Source organism: Ananas comosus, linkage group 6 (genome assembly GCF_001540865.1).
Source record: "Ananas comosus cultivar F153 linkage group 6, ASM154086v1, whole genome shotgun sequence".
NCBI lineage: Eukaryota > Viridiplantae > Streptophyta > Magnoliopsida > Poales > Bromeliaceae > Ananas > Ananas comosus.
The window spans coordinates 868,067-886,547 of NC_033626.1; the positions used below are offsets into that span (position 1 = coordinate 868,067).

Below are 18,481 nucleotides of genomic sequence, written 5' to 3' on the forward strand. Positions count from 1 at the left end.
ACCGGGCGCACGCAACGAATTATTTACAAAAGCGTTCAAACCAAAGCTCTTACGTGTCAGAATAGTATTGGCCCATAAGCCCGTTTCCTGTTCCGGTCCCACACAGCCGATCGGTCCACATCTTTTTCGTGCTAATAAATGCCTTTCGGAAATTGCCGGTTCGCGGATTCCGCTGCGGCAAAAGTCGACAAAACGTCTCCGAATTCGGTGGGCCCCACTGCATAAGCGCAGGTCCGTACCCACTCGGCTTATCAATTGCTGATAAGGAGATGTACGTATCACACGCGATAAGCGAATGCGGTTATTCCTTCTGAGGAACCCCCACCTCTCTTTCTCTCTCTCCCAACCCCTATAAATTGGACATCGCTGGATCTGTAATTTTGGATATTTTTATTTAATAATTTTTGTTTTTTATTTTTTATTTTTTTTTTATTTAAAGCTATTATTTAAAGTCGACTAATTATTCCCTAGAGCTCTCGCCGCCTCTGGTCTTCGCATCTCCCCTCTCTCTCCTCTCTCTCTTTGGCGCCTCGTCTTCGTGAATCGATCGATCGATCTCCGTCGCAATCGGAGGTAACGCCTCGATCTTTTGCCTCGCATTTTTTGCTAATTTTTCCGTGGATTTTTTGGTGAAAAAACCCGATTTTTTCACGCCGATCCCGGTTTCTGGAAGGTTTTTGCGCCATCGGTGCGTCAAAACCCTAGATTTTGGGTCCTGCTTGGAGCCGGCGCGGTGGATCTCGTCCGTCGAGTAAACGAGGGTTTGGTTTGTGGCTTTGTGCCGTTGTTTCGTTTTTCTTTGGTTTGATTGCGTTTGGGGTGTAATCGACGAGGAATTCGTCTTGTTGCTGTGGTTTAGATCCGTGATGTGTGATAAAGGGGGTTCTTTGGTGGGATTTTAGGGTTTTTTCTTTGGGGTAATGGTTGTTGATTTATGTGGTTCTTTTGTGATGATTTAGGGTTTGGAGCCCCCGGTGATGCGATGTCGTCTCTCAGTAGGGAGCTGGTTTTCTTGATTCTGCAGTTCCTCGATGAAGAGAAGTTCAAGGAGACCGTCCACAAGTGGGTTTCGATCATTGGCCCTCGATTTCTTCATCTCTTTATTTTCTCGCTTTGATTTTGGATGTTGAATATGAAATGTTAAAACACAGTTATAATGATTATTTAACATTTAACATACTACTTACACTGTGATGTCCTGAGTTCAAATCCTATAAGGTTCCTAATGTTATTTAATTTTCTCCCATGTAATTCTAGTTCGCGTTTTGAGATTGTCAATATGTCTTAAGCTGAGGCACGGCGGGAAGCCTCGAATAAAAGATAGTAAAACACCGTTCGCTAGCAAATTAAGCATTTTAACGGGAAAAAAAAAAGATTATGTACGACGTCGGAGTGAATTAGTTCTAATTTTATGTCTTTTTCCAGGCTTGAGCAAGAATCAGGCTTCTACTTCAATATGAAGTATTTCGAGGAAGAGGTGCAGAATGGGAACTGGGACGAAGTGGAGCGGTATCTTGGCGGCTTCACTAAGGTCGACGATAACCGGTATTCGATGAAGATCTTCTTTGAAATTCGGAAGCAGAAGTATCTTGAGGCCCTGGATAAGTAAGGAAGAGACTCGAACTTCTCTCGTATACTAGAATTTTACTTCTCGAAATATGTGGCAAGCGTTGATTGGACGTCTTTAATTGTAGGCATGATCGGGCAAAGGCGGTTGAGATTCTCGTGAAGGACTTGAAAGTTTTTGCATCTTTTAATGAGGAGTTATTCAAGGAAATTACACAGCTTTTGACTTTAGAGAACTTTAGGTATCCGATGGTAAAATTTCCTTTATTACATATGTTGCAGTAGATGAATGGTTGATGCATGACGTTGTACTATACTGTTTCAGAGAAAATGAACAGCTTTCCAAGTATGGCGATACAAAGTCGGCAAGATTGATAATGCTTGTTGAGCTCAAGAAACTGATCGAGGCAAATCCTCTCTTCCGCGATAAATTGCAGTTTCCTAATTTAAAGAACTCTAGACTGCGTACTCTTATCAACCAGAGGTAAAACTGGAAATGAACTTGCTAAAGTTCGTTCTTTTTTTTTTTTTAAAGAAAAAAATTTAAATGATGGTAGTTTTGCAGTTTCATGTAACTTTATCCCTTTGCAGGGACTAACAATTTACATGCAGGCAATTGTTTTTATTGTTTCTTATTGTTTTGTTCATACTGGTTCTGGTAACAAACTTTTACCCTTCATTTCTGTGACGGAGTTACATATAGAGGATGCATACGAGGACAAGTTTGTCGAAGTTCCTTTTTACACCCGTAATTTCTATTTGGAAAGAATATACTGCATTTGAGGATGATATTATATACTTACATACAAACTGATATGCTCTTATATATTATACTCGATACTCGATGGGGAAATAAATATGTTGTTTGAGCTATTCGCCTTATATTACATGGACATAGTCAAAAGGTTAGATAGGTTTCTTCAGAATCATACATAGTTTGATGTTCAAGAAAGTAGGTTGGCCTTTGTCAGCGTAGATCTCAAGTTAGCTGAAAAGGCTCATTTATTAATTGTCCACCCAGTGCAATTTTGTCTTGTTTCTCATTTGAACCAACTTCCTCCAACTTCCTTTTTTGGTTTAACTTTTGTATCTCGAAGATCCTAGTTTTATTTGACCGACTGTCCCTATGCAGGTGACAAAGGGCTTAAAGCTTGGTCCCCGAGGCCCCAAATTCGAAGTCTAGTTATTTTATATTTTTAGCTAAGTTCATTTGTTAAAAAATGAACAAAGCGGGTAGCATGCTATCTTTCTCTCTTTTTCTCAAACAAGGAGGATTCTAGCTCTATTTGATGTTACGAGACTCGAGTTTTTAAATGTAGATCTTTGGCTTAGTTGTGGTTGTATTGCTTATTTTTTTCTACCATTAGAAATTTTTTAATTCAATGTATTGGAAACCATATGATCTCTAAGTGGGGGCTTAATATTCTTACTTAATCTGTGGCAGCTTAAACTGGCAGCACCAGCTGTGCAAAAATCCTAGGTCAAATCCTGATATTAAGACCCTTTTTGTTGATCATTCTTGCGGACAACCGAATGGTGCCCACGCTCCGTCAACTGCAAGCAATCCGCTACTTGGCTCTATGCCTAAAGCAGGAGGTTTTCCTCCGTTGGGTGCACACGTAATTAACCTGAATTTTTATCTAAAAATGTTTTCTTCTTTTAAGATACTTATCTCATGAACTTTGGTTATGGTTGTTTCAGCCTTTCCAACCTACACCAACACCAGTTCCTACACCCCTCGCTGGTTGGATGTCTAACTCTTCGGCTGTAACTCATCCTGCTGTCTCTGGTGGGGCTATTGGACTTGGCGCTCCAACGAACCCTGGTATTTTAATTTTTCTATATTTGTTAATTTCATCTGGTAGTCCTGATTCTTGGTTTAACTTTTAAATGTTATCGTCCTTTTTTTTAGCTGCAATATTGAAGCATCCCAGAACACCAAATACCAACCCTGTTATGGATTATCCTTCAGCTGATTCTGAACATGTATCCAAACGACCTAGGCCCATTGGAATTTCTGATGAGGTATATGCGACGTCTGCTTCATTTCCTTATGCCATCTTTATCTCATCCAGCTTAATACGTCTTTTTTAAGCCATTCTAATGGTACTTTTGATGATTCATCATTTAACACAGGTTAATCTACCAGTGAATATAATGCCAGTAACCTATCCCCAGAGTCATAGTCAATCTATGTACACGACAGATGACTTGCCCAAAACTGTTGCAAGAGCCCTAAATCAGGGATCAACTCCTATGAGCATGGATTTTCATCCGTTGCAGCAGACTCTACTTCTTGGTAGACTTTCCCTCATCAACTCGATCATTGTTTCATTTCTGTTTTGATTTATTTGAATCATTCTTATCTGTTGCTTCATACCGGCATTCGTGTTCTGTTTTAGTCGGTACGAACGTGGGTGACATAGGGTTGTGGGATGTCGGTACCAGGGAGAGATTGGTTTCAAGGAATTTCAAGGTCTGGGAGCTTGGAAAATGTTCCCTGACCCTCCAGGTTAGTTCCTAAGCGAGGCGATTTGTGGTTGCACAATGACTTTCTTGTACATCTTGTACATTTAAATCAATAATTGAAATTGATAAATTATAGGCCACTCTAGTTAAGGATCCTGGTGTGTCAGTTAACCGTGTAATATGGAGTTCGGATGGCTCGTTATTTGGTAAGCTTATACAAGTCAAAAATCTCTTTTACCTCCCATTTTCCTACAACTGTTGCATAGTAATACTTCCTCACTGTTACAGGTGTTGCTTATTCGAGGCATATCGTACAAATATATTCTTATCACGGTGGTGATGAGACTAGACAGCACTTAGAGGTTTGATTCCTCAACATTTTCTGCTTGTCAAATAGACGGTTACTCTGTGGATTTGATACATTCTGCCATGTTAACTGCAGATTGATGCACATACTGGGGGTGTCAACGACATTGCATTTGCTATTCCCAATAAGCAGCTGTGCATTATAACCTGTGGTGATGACAAGACAATTAAGGTATGCTTCTGATGCATGGATCTCTTGGATGTATATCTCGCTTATGCTTACAGTAATTGATATATTCTTCTGCAATATTGTAGGTGTGGGACGCGACTAGTGGAACTAAACAATATACCTTTGAAGGTCATCAGGCACCTGTTTATTCTGTTTGCCCACATTACAAAGAGAGCATTCAGGTATGTACATAGTTTTGACATATTTTAAGTAAAATCAAACTAAATTCTACATTTTTAAGTGCCTGTTTTGCCTAGCTTGTAGAAAATCTTCTCTACTCCAAGAAGCAAAAGCAAGGTATTTGGCAAATACGAAGTTTGGAGCTTTTGCTATGGCACGAAGTTTATATGGGCTGCCAGTCCCCGAAAGCAAAAGCTCTAACTTTCAGAATTTTCTTTTGCCGTAGTGGGAAGCTGTAAAAGGACTTTTTTGGGAAAGCTATTAATCTGTTATTGAACAACTAACTTGAACAACATTTTTGCAAGCTCCATCCGGGCCTCCTTGGCCCTTGATTTGTAATATTGCTATATTAAGATGCCTTAATAGTGCCGTATTAACTTTTTTTCTGTAATTTTTTTTTGCAGTTCATTTTTTCAACTGCATTAGATGGAAAGATCAAGGCATGGTTATATGACAATGCGGGATCTAGAGTGGATTATGATGCTCCTGGACATTGGTGTACTACAATGGCTTATAGCGCTGATGGTTCCAGGTTCATATTCCTGATGTGGCACTTATTTATGCAGCCAGATGTCGGTGCTTCTGTATCCGTATTGACTCATCTTTATGCTTATTCATTGCAGGCTCTTCTCCTGTGGGACAAGCAAAGACGGAGAATCATACATTGTCGAGTGGAATGAGAGTGAAGGAGCCGTAAAGAGAACATACCATGGGTTTAGAAAACGATCTTTGGGTGTTGTGCAGTTTGATACCACTAAGAACCGGTTTTTGGCTGCTGGCGATGAGTTCTTAATCAAGTTATGGGATATGGATAACACTAATCTTTTGACAACTATTGATGCTGATGGTGGCCTACCGGTATTTGTAGTTTTTTTTTTTTTTTTTTTGCTTTTTTTGTGGAAAATTTACTTGTGATATTTTGCATGGAAAGTAGTAAAAAATAACCTTTCTTCCTCTGTTATTAGGCGAGTCCGCGGATACGCTTTAACAAGGACGGTACATTGTTGGCTGTTTCCACTCATGATAATGGGATTAAGATCTTGGCAAATGCCGATGGGCTTCGTCTGCTGCGTACGTTTGACAACCGTTCTTTTGATCCATCCAGGACTCTTTCAGAAGCAGTGTCCAAGGTAACGCATTGTTAGTACTATAATCATTAAATTGGGCTTGACCTAAGATTTAGTGAAATATAACTTAGTCTGTTCTCTATGAGCAGCCCATAGTAAGTCCAATAACTGCTGCTGCTGCCGCTGCCGCTGCCGCCGCTGCTGCTGTTGCAACTAGTTCAGGAATGGCAGATAGAGCTGCTCCTTCTATGACTATTGCTGAGATGGTATGTGGATGTCCGTCTTAATTTTTCTAAATAGTTAATGTTTTCGTAATCTCTTCTTATGCACTAAGTATAAACCATTTTTGATAGAACGGGGACAGCCGAAACTTGGTGGACGTAAAGCCTAGAATAGCTGATGAGTCAATCGATAAATCAAAGATCTGGAAGCTTACTGAAATCAGTGAACCGACTAAGTGTAGATCTCTAAGGCTCGTGGATAATTTGAGGACAAGCAAGGTAATGCTTCTTTGATGGGTTTTCTGTTCCTATTATCCTTATAATCTGTGACTTTTGGATGTCCATTTCCTGTGCATCAAATACATACAGTAACAAAAGTTTTAAATTTAAAAGCAGTCCCATTGTTCTCAATCTAGATGAAAAATTCCTAGCAATGCTCTATTAATTTGGTATATTCCAAAATCCAAACCGTTGGTAGAACCAAACTCCTTGTACCTATTATTATATTGTCAACTTTGAGACCCTGTTTGATTTTCAGGTAAAGGAGTACCAAAATCTATGAGTTTTAATTTCTGCTCACTCCAAATAGTTGAGATCATTTCTAATAATATGTATCTTGTCTTCCATATTAATGTCGTAACTCGTAACATGGATTTTGATTTCTGACTGAGAATACGGTATTTTCTTTTCAGTTTTTATGCCACCAGGAACTTCAGTCTTAGCTTGAAAAAAGTTCTTTCATATCGTCTCATAAACTATCTTTTAACTGCAGATCTCAAGATTGATTTATACAAATTCTGGTGTCGCAATCTTGGCTTTAGCATCAAATGCTGTCCATCTGCTTTGGAAGTGGCCCCGTAATGAGCGAAATTCAACTGGAAAGGTGAACCTTTTACTGCTCATATATTTCTTTTTTATGCAACAAGCTTAACAAGTTTGTAAAGCCGGCATAAATTATGACTTTTTTTTTCCCCCTTCCTATGGCCTCTCTTTGTAGGCAACTGCAAGTATTCCTCCCCAACTATGGCAACCACCAAGTGGCATTTTGATGACTAATGACATAACTGATGTGAATCCTGAGGAATCAGTTCCGTGCTTTGCTTTGTCGAAGAACGATTCGTATGTCATGTCTGCTTCAGGTGGAAAAATTTCGTTGTTCAACATGATGACATTTAAGGTAGGTGTATATATTGTATATTTAATATGTAAATTTACTAAGGTATATAATGGTAAAACATCTCACTACAAAAATATCGCTCTTTCATTTTTGCTTGACGAGTGCAGACAATGACGACATTCATGCCTCCACCGCCGGCGGCAACATTTCTTGCCTTCCACCCTCAAGACAATAATATAATTGCCATAGGAATGGAGGATTCTACAATCCAAATCTACAATGTGCGAGTTGATGAGGTATTATTATATACTATCTAACCAGCGAGTTTCGATATAATTGCTTGGCAGATAATCGCCTGGAATAAACGAACCTACCTATCCTTCTTTTTTGCAGGTTAAGAGCAAACTTAAAGGGCACTCGAAGAGAATTACGGGTCTTGCATTCTCGAATGTGTTGAATGTGCTGGTCTCTTCTGGAGCTGATGCTCAGGTTCTTGAGTGAACTTTCCTTCAGTCAAATGAGCACGAACTAGAATCACTTTTCAATCTAGTCGTAGATTATAGTACTCTTCTGTAAATTGTGTGGTTAGTTTCTTACAGAATATACATGTCTTTTTGCCGTAGATATGTGTGTGGGGCACTGATGGGTGGGAGAAGCAAAGAAGCAGGTTTTTGCAGATTCCTTCTGGGAGTGCCACAACAAATAATTCAGATACACGGGTTCAGTTCCATCAAGATCAAATACACTTTCTCGCTGTCCATGAGACCCAAATCGCTATATATGAGACAACTAAGCTAGAGTGTGTGCACCAGGTAATTTTTTACCCTTACAGGTTTACGATATGAACTACTTAGTTTCTGTTTGGCTAATTGACGGCCTCTTTGTTGTTCAGTGGTTCACTCGTGAGAACACTGCGCCAATTTCGCACGCCACATTCTCGTGCGATAGTCAGCTGATCTACGCTAGCCTTCTCGATGCCACCGTGTGCATATTTTCTGCCTTGGGCTTAAAATTGCGGTGCCGAATTCTTCCAGCTGCTTATCTCCCACCGAATCTCAGGTACTTTGTTTGAAAATTTTGGCTTGTGGAGTCGTCCTGCCAAATGGCTGGTTTTTTAAAACCACCACTTGCTGATTCATCTGCTGCATCTTCCTAGCACGTCCGTCCATCCGCTTGTGATCGCGGCTCATCCATCGGAACCGAACCAGTTTGCATTAGGGCTGACAGATGGTGGTGTCCATGTGTTGGAGCCGCTAGAATCCGAAGGGAAATGGGGAGTTCCTCCGCCCACAGAGAACAGCTCCACAGGCAGCGTGCCCGAACCGGCGCCCGCTGGTGCCTCAACCTCTGATCAACCACAGAGATGATCGAAGAGAGGCGGAACTTTTTTAACCCCTTCTAGTTTTACCCTTCAGAGTAACTAACCGAGGTATGCCGCCAAATTGCTTTTCTTTCCCTTTTTTTGGCTTAATTACACTCTATTACACCATAGTTGGTACGTCTTTTTATACTTTCTACACTATATATATATATATATTTTTTCCGAAGGTATCAGTATATTATTATATTTTATCAATCTCTACACTGTATTTTAAACTTATTTTTCTTTTTCTATCTTCTAATATTTTCGTTTCTCATAGATATCACTAAACTATTTTTTTTCTCGCTAATCTCTTCATTTCTATTAATAAACCTACATTACCATTGATAAATCTATTCTGAAACCTAGCAATCGTATTAAAAAGCACTGACTAAATAATGGAAAAAAATATAAAACAAATCTTCATGGTAGACTCATTGAAAACTTCTATTAAATTATTTTCAACTATTATTTTGTCGGTTTTATGCATTTTGTTACTTTTTTTTTTTTTAGTAAAATGAGCTGAATATATGTTCTACCACTTTAAATCAGTATTTTTTAATAATTTTTATTTAAAATTATAGATTTATTGTCTACATTATAGAAAATGAAAAGAAAAAAAAACCTATAGAGTACAGCGTAGTAAATAGTGTAATTAAGTCTTTGTTTTTTAAATTTTATATCAGCAAAATAATAATTTAATAATAATTACTTTTATTTCTTCAAATGTGCAGATGGACCTTGAAATTATGTAATAGCCTCTCAAAATAGCAGGTTGTAGATGACAAAAAGATGCTCACATAGTAAGTTCAGCTGTGTCTTATTGTGCTTGTTGGCCTGGTATCTCTTCATGTATCGCGGCCGGCGAAGAAAATGTTTGGCAACATTGTTTACATTATTCTGTTTGGTTCCTGCAAAAGAGTAAAGTCTCCTTCGACGCGGAGGAGAATACTATAACATGAACATGGAGTTTGTCTTAAGAATGTAATTTCTCATTTTCTATCGCAAAAGTGTTGTTCATTTCTCATCTTTTAAGCTCTTTTTGGTTTATCTCTCTAGGACTTACCTTGGCAAGTTGAAATGAGCTTCATAGTCTCCAAAAAGCAGAACCTTCAGTACAGTTTCTGCTCCTGCTGCTGCTCCTGCTCCTGCTCCTGCTGCAGCTTAAAGCTATTTGGAGGGCTTTATCACTAAACCCTAATTTATCTAAACTCTGCATAGATTGATTTAAGTTGGTCGTTTGCAAATTTGGTGTGTTCTTTTATGCCTTTTAGGTTAACTGATGTTAATTGGATCTTCTGAAAATAGGATGTGTACACTTCAGTTACATTCCCTTCCAGAGTATGTTAATTTGGCAGTTGATGAATTCATATTCTAAAACTATACACACAAATTCTAGTCTAGTATGGAATTATAGAATCCTTTCATAGAACTCACATAAATAAAATTAGGGAGGGAGCACCTCAAATAAATAAATGAATAAATAAAAAGCATGAAAATATCCACAGTAAAAATATCTTAGGCTAAATGGTAACATAATCCTATATATACAGGGCAACAAAAATAAGCGAGATAGCAAGCAAAAAAAAATTAACAAGGTAAGGCACCCCTCCCCTCTCTCTCACTTCCCCTCTCTCTCTCTCTCTCGGCCATGGCGGCGGCGGCGGCGACGTTCTCCACCGACTTAGCCACCGCCTTCTTCGGCGCGGCGCCGGAGCTTCGCCGCGCTCCGCCTCCGATCCCTCCCTCTCCTCTCCCTCCGCCCCCGGCCCCCCGCCACCGTCGCCGCCGCGCGCTCCTCCGTGCTCGGCTCCGGCCGCCGATCGCCGGCGCGAGGGTTCGCCGCCTCAGCCTCAGCCTCCGCCGGCGCGGCGACGGATGAGGGCGCCGACGTCCTGACGAGGGTTCCGCCCGACGACCGCGTACCCGCCACCATCATCACCGGGTTCTTGGGCTCCGGGAAGGTGAGAAAACAAGCTAATTGGATTCTGTGTTCTGTGCTCTATCACAACTTACTTTTGATTTTACTATCGAATCTCGATATATGATGTATCCAAACTCTTTGGAAAGTTTCGACATCTCTGCCTGAAATGATTTCAGCAATTACAATTACAGCTGTTTGTTTGGCTCCGCGCATTTGGAAGCACTGCGGATGCCACTGTTTTTGATTAAATATATCATTCAACCATTTATGTTGGGTGTTGAGTTTATGGTTAATGTATAGGAAATGATCAGATAGTCACTCCTGCAACTTTAGGAAGCAAAAAAAAAAAAGAAAGAAAAATCTGGGAATAAATGCCTAAAAGCCTCAATTTACTCGACATTTTTACGTGGAATAAATGAGTGGTCTTTTTATTGTATTATTACTACATATCTAGAGCTGGAAGAGAAGATGATAATTTTGTAGGTAATCCTATCTAATGTCTTCTAAGTTGAACTCCATCTTGATGCCTATGTGGCAATTGGTGGCTTTTTAATATTCAGTAGATAATTTCCAACATGTTAGAATGTTCCATATATATATATATATATATATATATATATGAGCAGAGCTACTATGCTATCGGAAGCGTAGAGAATCTGATGCTTCCGATTTTTGGCCGTTAGATCAGCCCTTTTAATCATTTTTAACCTTTGGATTAATACTATTACCCTGTGGGGACCACTTAACCCTAGGGGTACTACTCAACCCTGAGGGGAACGCAATCATCCCAACCGTATAATTTTTAATCCAAGGGTCAAAATATCGGAAGCATCAAATGCTCTATACTTTCGATAGCATAGTAGCTCTACACTATATATATATATATATATATATATGCTACTATACTATCAATAGTACCAAGTCCTTGGTACTATTGAGTTTTCGGCCGTTAGATGAAAGGATGTGCGGTTAGGATGATAGTGGTCCCCTAGGGTTGAGTGGGTGGGTNATATATGAGTCCGACTACTATACTATCGATAGTACCAAGCCCTTGGTACTATTGAGTTTTCTACCGTTAGATCTACCCTTTGATCATTTCCACCCGTTAGATTATACTATTAAACCAACCACCCACCCACTCAACCCTAGGGGACCACTATCATCCTAACCGCACATCCTTTCATCTAACGGCCGAAAACTCAATAGTACCAAGGACTTGGTACTATTGATAGTATAGTAGCATATATATATATATATATATATATAGTGTAGAGCTACTATGCTATCGAAAGTATAGAGCATTTGATGCTTCCGATATTTTGACCCTTGGATTAAAAATTATACGGTTGGGATGATTGCGTTCCCCTCAGGGTTGAGTAGTACCCCTAGGGTTAAGTGGTCCCCACAGGGTAATAGTATTAATCCAAAGGTTAAAAATGATTAAAAGGGCTGATCTAACGGCCAAAAATCGGAAGCATCAGATTCTCTACGCTTCCGATAGCATAGTAGCTCTGCTCATATATATATATATATATATATATATATACTGCTTATGTTTTTATTTGGATTTTTTTTTTTCATGAACAGACGACTTTGTTGAATCATATCTTGACAGCCGAGCATGGAAAACGCATAGCAGTTATCGAAAACGAGGTATGTTATTTTTTTTTTGAAGTTTCATGAACTATGCTTGTAATTGGCTGGGCTGCTGATGACTGAAATGTGCACTAGCAAAGTTTGCATTGATATCTGTCGGTGAATGCATATATGAACGGGTATTTGCAATAAAAGGGTCGATTCTCGATTCATGTTTTCTTTCTACTCTCATGTACTTTTGCTGTGATATTTGGTATATTTGTGATTTCCCATGTTACGATACCAGATGGTTTATTTATCTTCGTCTCACTCTATTGTTCTCTTACAGTTCGGAGAAATTGATATAGATGGTTCTCTTGTTGCCGCAAAAACTACTGGAGTTGAAGATATCATTATGCTCAATAATGGTTGCCTTTGCTGTACCGTGAGGGGCGATCTTGTCCGAATGATTGGTGAATTGGTTGATAAGAAGAAGGGAAAGTTTGATCACATTGTGATAGAAACTACAGGTTGTGGGTCTATAGAATTTTTTTTTTTGGCTAAAATTACGTAATCTAGGTCCTCATAGTAGATAACTTTCTTTCCCTTTTTTCCTCTGATTCTCTTAATGCATATAATGTCGTCTCTTGGTAACATGTGTTTTGTATGTTAGGATAACTGAAGCCATTAGCTTTTTATTTTCACACTTGTTTAGCTATGTTTCGCAGCTTCTCTTGTCATCCAATGTTATATTTGGATACTGCTATCAATCAGTAGTAGAGTGCAAGTGCATTCTTAAACTGGGCAATTATAGCACTGAAAAAGGGGGAGAAAAAAACACTATATGACAAGATATAAGTTGTAGCACAGAAATGAATGTAACAACCAAAAATGGAATTAAGTTGTTAACAAACTAGGTAGCAGCAATAGCAGTTAGTTCTGGAAGTGAATTATGAAGACAATTAACACAATGAAAGTGCAAAAAAAATTGTATTTAATTGTTAAATCTCAGGTCACAAATAACAAGGAAGCGAATATGTTACCCTGGCTGTCCTTGTATTTCAACTATTTGTATCTTCAAATTAGCTTTCAAACTTGTCTATTGTAGGGCTCAGTCTAACTGCTAGCAGTGCTAAATGGTCATTACTGATGCATGAGTCAAAAAAATTCAATGAATTAGGATCTTAATCCTGCTATTCTTTTCCCCTTAGAACCCAACTTCCTTATTCAAGGATCTTATTGTTTACCAAAATGGTCTGAAATGGCACTTTTATTTTCCTTGGTGATGTTGGTGATCCAACACATATTAGATTTGACAGTCAATGCCATTCGTATGTACTCTGCATAGATCCTTCCAAGAACTCACAGAGACTCGACTGAATCCTTTCTTTGTTCTAGTTGACCTTTTACTTGCTTTTGGGCTTTGTTTATACTCTCTTATCCTTTTTTTACGAGATTTTCAGGTTTAGCCAACCCAGCACCTATTATCCAGACATTTTATGCGGAGGATAAAATATTCAACGATGTCAAGCTGGATGGTGTTGTAACTTTGGTTGATGCGAAGCATGCGGGTTTTCATTTGGATGAGATAAAGCCCAAAGGTGTAGTCAACGAGGCTGTTGAGCAAATTGCGTATGCTGACAGAATTATAGTGAACAAGGTGATGTTTATTTTCTGCTTGAAGTTAATTATTATAGCAGGTGGTCATTCAGATGAAATAGTTGCTGTTAAACATCCACCTCATGATTTTGAATTACCGTTTGTTGGGATGTCAGGCCAGTCTTTTATTACGGGATTCGCTTTTGGCGATTCCATGAATATGTTATTATTAGATTCTGTATAACCTTTTGTTCTATATTGATCTAGGTGCTATCAAGCAAGAGTTTATCTTGTCTGCTGTAACATTCCTCTGACAAAAGTAAAATTGCAAAAGATTCTTCTGTGCTTTGAAAGTTGTTTGCTCGATGGTGGTCCTAAAAGTCGTCAATTTTTTACTTCATATTTCCAATTCGTGTTACTTCAATTACCACTATTTAGTTCTCATAATTGAGGTTCTGAAAATACCAGATTTATGGAGAGCTTAAAAATTCAACAGTTCAATTTATACATCATGATTTGTATGGGGCATGGTGTTTAAACAATGCTCAACAATGTCCAGTCCACATCATTGTGTTGTGCTGTTCAACTGTGAGGTGCTGTGATCACATACTATGACTAAGCAAAATATATCGATGAAGTCATTTTGACCGGATGTTTTTCAAGTTTCAACTTTGAACAAGGAACACTGGATTAGATAAAAGAATATTCCAGTGAGTTGCCTATAATCATGAGAACTGAAGTCACATTTCTACAGAAAAATATAGTAGTAAGTGACCTGCTGCAGTTCTAGTCTTTGTTCCTGCTTGAACTATTACTGTTCAAAATTTTTGTCGATTCATATCTTCGCTTTTTTGGCTCTCATGATTCTGTGTTAGGCTCTTTTTGAAGTCTCTAACACTGGCTAACTGGCTATGTAATCAAGGACTAATGGTTTGTTTTTTTTTGGGTATGTGTAGACTGACCTTGTTGGCGAATCCGAAGTCTCTTCATTGGTCCAGCGGATAAGGGTAAAGCTAGAGCTTCCACTGGCTTATACTTCTTGTCATTGCCTTATGTGGTACTAATCCTCTTGCTTTGATGGATTGCAGAAAATAAATCGCATGGCTCATTTAAAACGGGCAGAGTATGGTAGAGTTGATTTGGATTATGTTCTTGGGATCGGAGGCTTTGATCTGGAGAGGTTCATGTCCTCCTTTTTTAATAACTCTTTTGCTGTAGGATTGCTCTAACTTTGTGACATGTGCAATATCCACATACTGGTGGTGATAACCAAAATATTTGACTTGAGGATACTTGCTGTTACTCTTGTTGACGCATGCATATCATACATCTTCAACAATTTACATCATAGATGTCCAGTTCTTTCAGTAGAAAAGGTGTCCTTCGCTTTGATGATTATTATAATTCTAGTTTGTAAATGTAGCAGTCGAGTTCCGCATTTAGGTAAAACAGGATGATATACTATGGCCTCATTTGGCATTTGTTTGTTTTTTATTTGTTTAAATAAATTTTTATATCAAAAAGTTTAGGAGTGGACAATGTATTGATTGCAACCATTTCAACCGAAATGTTTACTTGGCAACAAAATGTAAAAATTTGAAAGCAAAACTTTTTTTCCTTCCAAAATGTTTTTAAACAAGTTATCATCTATTACTTAGCCAGATGTATTGTAAACTAGTCAAGAAAAGAAAGTCTTTCTTCCAACACATCAAATTATATAGAATTAGTGTTTAAAAACATACAATACAAACACGATACCAAAAGAGGTCTAAGTTTTTTATTATGTGGGCAAGGTGATTGATTCGTTGACCTTTTCTTCTCAGGATTGAGAGTGTTGTTAATTCTGAAGGTTCACATGAAGACCACCATGAGCACAAGCACGATCATGACCATCATCACCACGAGCATCATGGCCATGAACATGGTACGTCCAATTTAGTTATTTTGTCCTGCTAACTTCTAGGCATTACAAGCAAAGATGAGGGGGACGAAGATTTAAGTTGGGAAACTTCATTACTTGAAACAACAGTCTCGATTCAATTCAAGGCAAGAAATAAGTGGCCATCATAGTTTATAGGAGAATAGAAGAGTTAATGTGAATACGACTCTGAAACACGGTAGGCGACTAATGTAATTTCATTAAATAAATCATCTTGGAAGTCGAAAATACTGTAAAACACCGGGACTTTCTAGAGGATAATTTACAGAAAATGGCAGCAGGTATTGACTGGCTATAATAGTTGAAATTGGGGCTGGTTTTGGAGAGCTTTATAGCCAGACACCTTTTGGTTAGTTCTCTAATGGACTGATTCAGTAGACTATACTGTCTATTGAAGAGCAACAAAATTGCTCATGTTATCCATAGTTCTTTAAGCACTTCTACGTATTGAAAGGTGAGGAAAACATTTGTTACAGATCATCATGATGATTCCCATGCGCATGATCATACCCACGATCCTGGTGTGTCTTCTGTGAGCATTGTTTGTGAAGGGAACCTGGATCTCGACAAGGTCTTCTTCTAAACCTTTCTATTTCTTTGCTGCTTACTTTTTGTAACTTTCTTATGAGGTAATCTTGTGGTTCAACTGTTATGCTGCATACTGGAAGGTATGAAGCTTATTTTGTTCTACCAAATCTACTGCAGGCCAATATGTGGCTGGGAACATTATTAATGGAGCGCAGCGATGACATATATCGGATGAAAGGACTTCTCTCTGTTAATGGCATGCCCGAGAGATTCGTCTTTCAGGTGAGTATCATTATTTGTTTTTGTAGTCTGTCATATTATCAGTTGCCTCTTAGTAGAATTTGTACGGAGAAGCAGTTTTAATTTCCTCGAGTACATAAACCTCTTTGACTGTGCTTTATCATGCACATGCTCATCTAAAGAAGAACTCAAATTACTTTGTGGTAGTATTGTTGGCATTTTTCTGCACATTATGATTTAACAATTTCTTTTCCTCTTCAAGCCTTGTTTTTAACATTCTCCAAACTATTTCTTCTCCTCTTCACTCAGGTTGAGCTGAACTTACTATTTCACTTCATTTTAATATGTTTTTCCCTTTCGTATTCTCCGACAGGGAGTTCACGACATTTTCCAGGGATCTCCTGATCGATTGTGGGGCCCGGAAGAACCGAGAATCAACAAGATTGTATTCATTGGGAAGAATCTCGACGCGAAAGAATTGGAGAAGGGCTTCAAAGCTTGTTTGTTGTGACGAGGACACTATACTCAAGACCTTCAATATAATCCTTTTCAGGTATTCTACTTACATATTCATACAAATTTAAATGCACGATTATCACACCGATTCAGGGGTTACAAACTGGAAAGAGGAAGTGTCGAGCGGGTAATGTCTCTCCTATTTTTCATCTTTCTTGATGACTAGAACAGTGCTAAAAAAAAATGTAGTAGGCTATAGTTGTCATATGATGCTGATTTTGAGGATTTGTAAAATGTTATGCAGTATCTGAGAGGACTTTTGTTAGACTAAAACAGAGAATCTAGACTTATTTAAAGGATGTTATGACCACTCTTTTGGCTTCATAATTCTAAATTTATGTATATAATTCTCACCCTAGTTGTTGAGTTCTTTGTTCTTCTTTTTTTTTTCCTGTAATTAGTTGCTGAAACTCACTAGATCTCAGAAAATAATATCAAAATGTTTGAATATATTACAGAAAAAAGGTCATTTGTGAATATAATGATAGAAATCCAATCACAATGGAATAATCCAAACTTGTTTCTGGTTTTGGCATGACCTACAATGATCTAAGCATACCATGAATATGTACATTTGGATCTAATAGAGGTTGTACTCGAATCAGAGTATATCATAAATATGTTTATGGTAAAAAAGTATAGAACTTCCTCAACTATCACCAATTTTAATCTGACTACCTAATTTTTTAAAAAAATTATTTTGCTATCTAATTTTTTTATTTATTTGATTTGAGTCGGTTAATGATTCTTTAACTTCAAAATTTTAATGCGCAGTTTATCTTTACGGACTCACTTAGCATATGTTATGCAATTTATATAACTCTAAAGTTATTGAAATAGGCAAATTGTTTTAATATTGTATTGGATGAGCCATCAAATATTTTATGTCCAACAAAATGAAAGGTTCAAGTGTTAAAATCAAAATTTTAAATGGTTGGGTAGTCGAATCAAAAAATGGAGCTAAGTTTACCATAAATGAATACCATAAATTCTGTTTCTTTTTATTTGTTACCAAAAAAAAAACCTGCTGAAGCAGATCCATGAACTTCTTCTTTTGAATTAAGCAATTTTTAATGTGTTAAACTAGGCATGTAAACTTGTTTTTTTTTTTAAATGAGTAACAGGGATTGACCTCTAAATAGGTCAATTTCAAAATAATATATAGGGTAAAGATTATAATAAGAACATGAAGCCTAATTATCTATTGAGACAATGTTAGAATGCCTTTTTGCACAAATTATTTTTAATGAACCCACTTTGGGGTTGTAGCTACCCAATTTAACCCTGCCCCATCATAATCATATAATAAAGCTTTTGAAAGAGACATTTTAAATGAATAAGTCCAAGTTTAATTATTTGTGACATTGACTCATCCATGGTTCTGCTATCCAGCTAATATTATCCTCTGCTTATTTTCTTTTTCAGAAAATAGCAAGTTTAGGACAAAAGTCACAAAACTTAGCTATTGGAGTTTACTTAGTTTGCACTATTTTGAATGATCTTGGGTTTGATTTTCACCAAAGTTCATAAATTTGCATTTTGAACATTGTGCTGTTATGAGTCCTTAAAGTTATGGATACAGTTTAAAGCGTCATATAAATTTACCAATACATCAACTGTATGTATGAAACCAAAACATTTTCTC

At 37.8% G+C, this 18,481-nt stretch overlaps 2 protein-coding genes across 2 annotated transcripts; both read left to right on the forward strand.

Moving 5' to 3' along the window:
• Positions 391–9,542, forward strand: LOC109711471 (protein TPR3). The gene is made up of 27 exons (XM_020234521.1): positions 391–573; positions 960–1,062; positions 1,426–1,605; positions 1,695–1,808; positions 1,892–2,050; positions 3,011–3,185; positions 3,268–3,391; positions 3,479–3,591; positions 3,703–3,865; positions 3,969–4,078; positions 4,172–4,241; positions 4,324–4,397; positions 4,478–4,573; positions 4,657–4,752; positions 5,155–5,282; positions 5,374–5,608; positions 5,716–5,880; positions 5,967–6,083; positions 6,171–6,317; positions 6,811–6,921; positions 7,036–7,215; positions 7,323–7,451; positions 7,549–7,644; positions 7,779–7,967; positions 8,048–8,214; positions 8,312–8,584; positions 9,250–9,542. The coding sequence occupies exons 2-26, from the start codon at positions 983–985 to the stop codon at positions 8,520–8,522; spliced, it is 3,429 nt and encodes a 1,142-aa protein (XP_020090110.1). The 5' UTR covers positions 391–573; positions 960–982; the 3' UTR covers positions 8,523–8,584; positions 9,250–9,542.
• LOC109711602 (uncharacterized GTP-binding protein YjiA) lies at positions 9,480–17,178 on the forward strand. Its single transcript, XM_020234742.1, has 12 exons — positions 9,480–9,488; positions 9,824–9,856; positions 10,204–10,479; positions 12,027–12,092; positions 12,364–12,544; positions 13,478–13,674; positions 14,570–14,620; positions 14,702–14,793; positions 15,437–15,537; positions 16,029–16,123; positions 16,258–16,362; positions 16,694–17,178. The coding sequence occupies exons 1-12, from the start codon at positions 9,480–9,482 to the stop codon at positions 16,829–16,831; spliced, it is 1,344 nt and encodes a 447-aa protein (XP_020090331.1). The 3' UTR covers positions 16,832–17,178.

Excerpts from the sequence above, each read along its gene's own strand:
- LOC109711471 (XM_020234521.1), top strand. The coding sequence starts at position 983 with ATGTCGTCTCTCAGTAGGGAGCTGGTTTTCTTGATTCTGCAGTTCCTC. Across the intron at positions 1,063-1,425 it reads TTCAAGGAGACCGTCCACAA|GCTTGAGCAAGAATCAGGCT; the intron begins GTGGGTTTCGAT and ends GTCTTTTTCCAG. Across the intron at positions 7,216-7,322 it reads TCAACATGATGACATTTAAG|ACAATGACGACATTCATGCC; the intron begins GTAGGTGTATAT and ends TGACGAGTGCAG.
- LOC109711602 (XM_020234742.1), top strand. Across the intron at positions 14,794-15,436 it reads GGAGGCTTTGATCTGGAGAG|GATTGAGAGTGTTGTTAATT; the intron begins GTTCATGTCCTC and ends TTTTCTTCTCAG. Across the intron at positions 15,538-16,028 it reads GCATCATGGCCATGAACATG|ATCATCATGATGATTCCCAT; the intron begins GTACGTCCAATT and ends CATTTGTTACAG.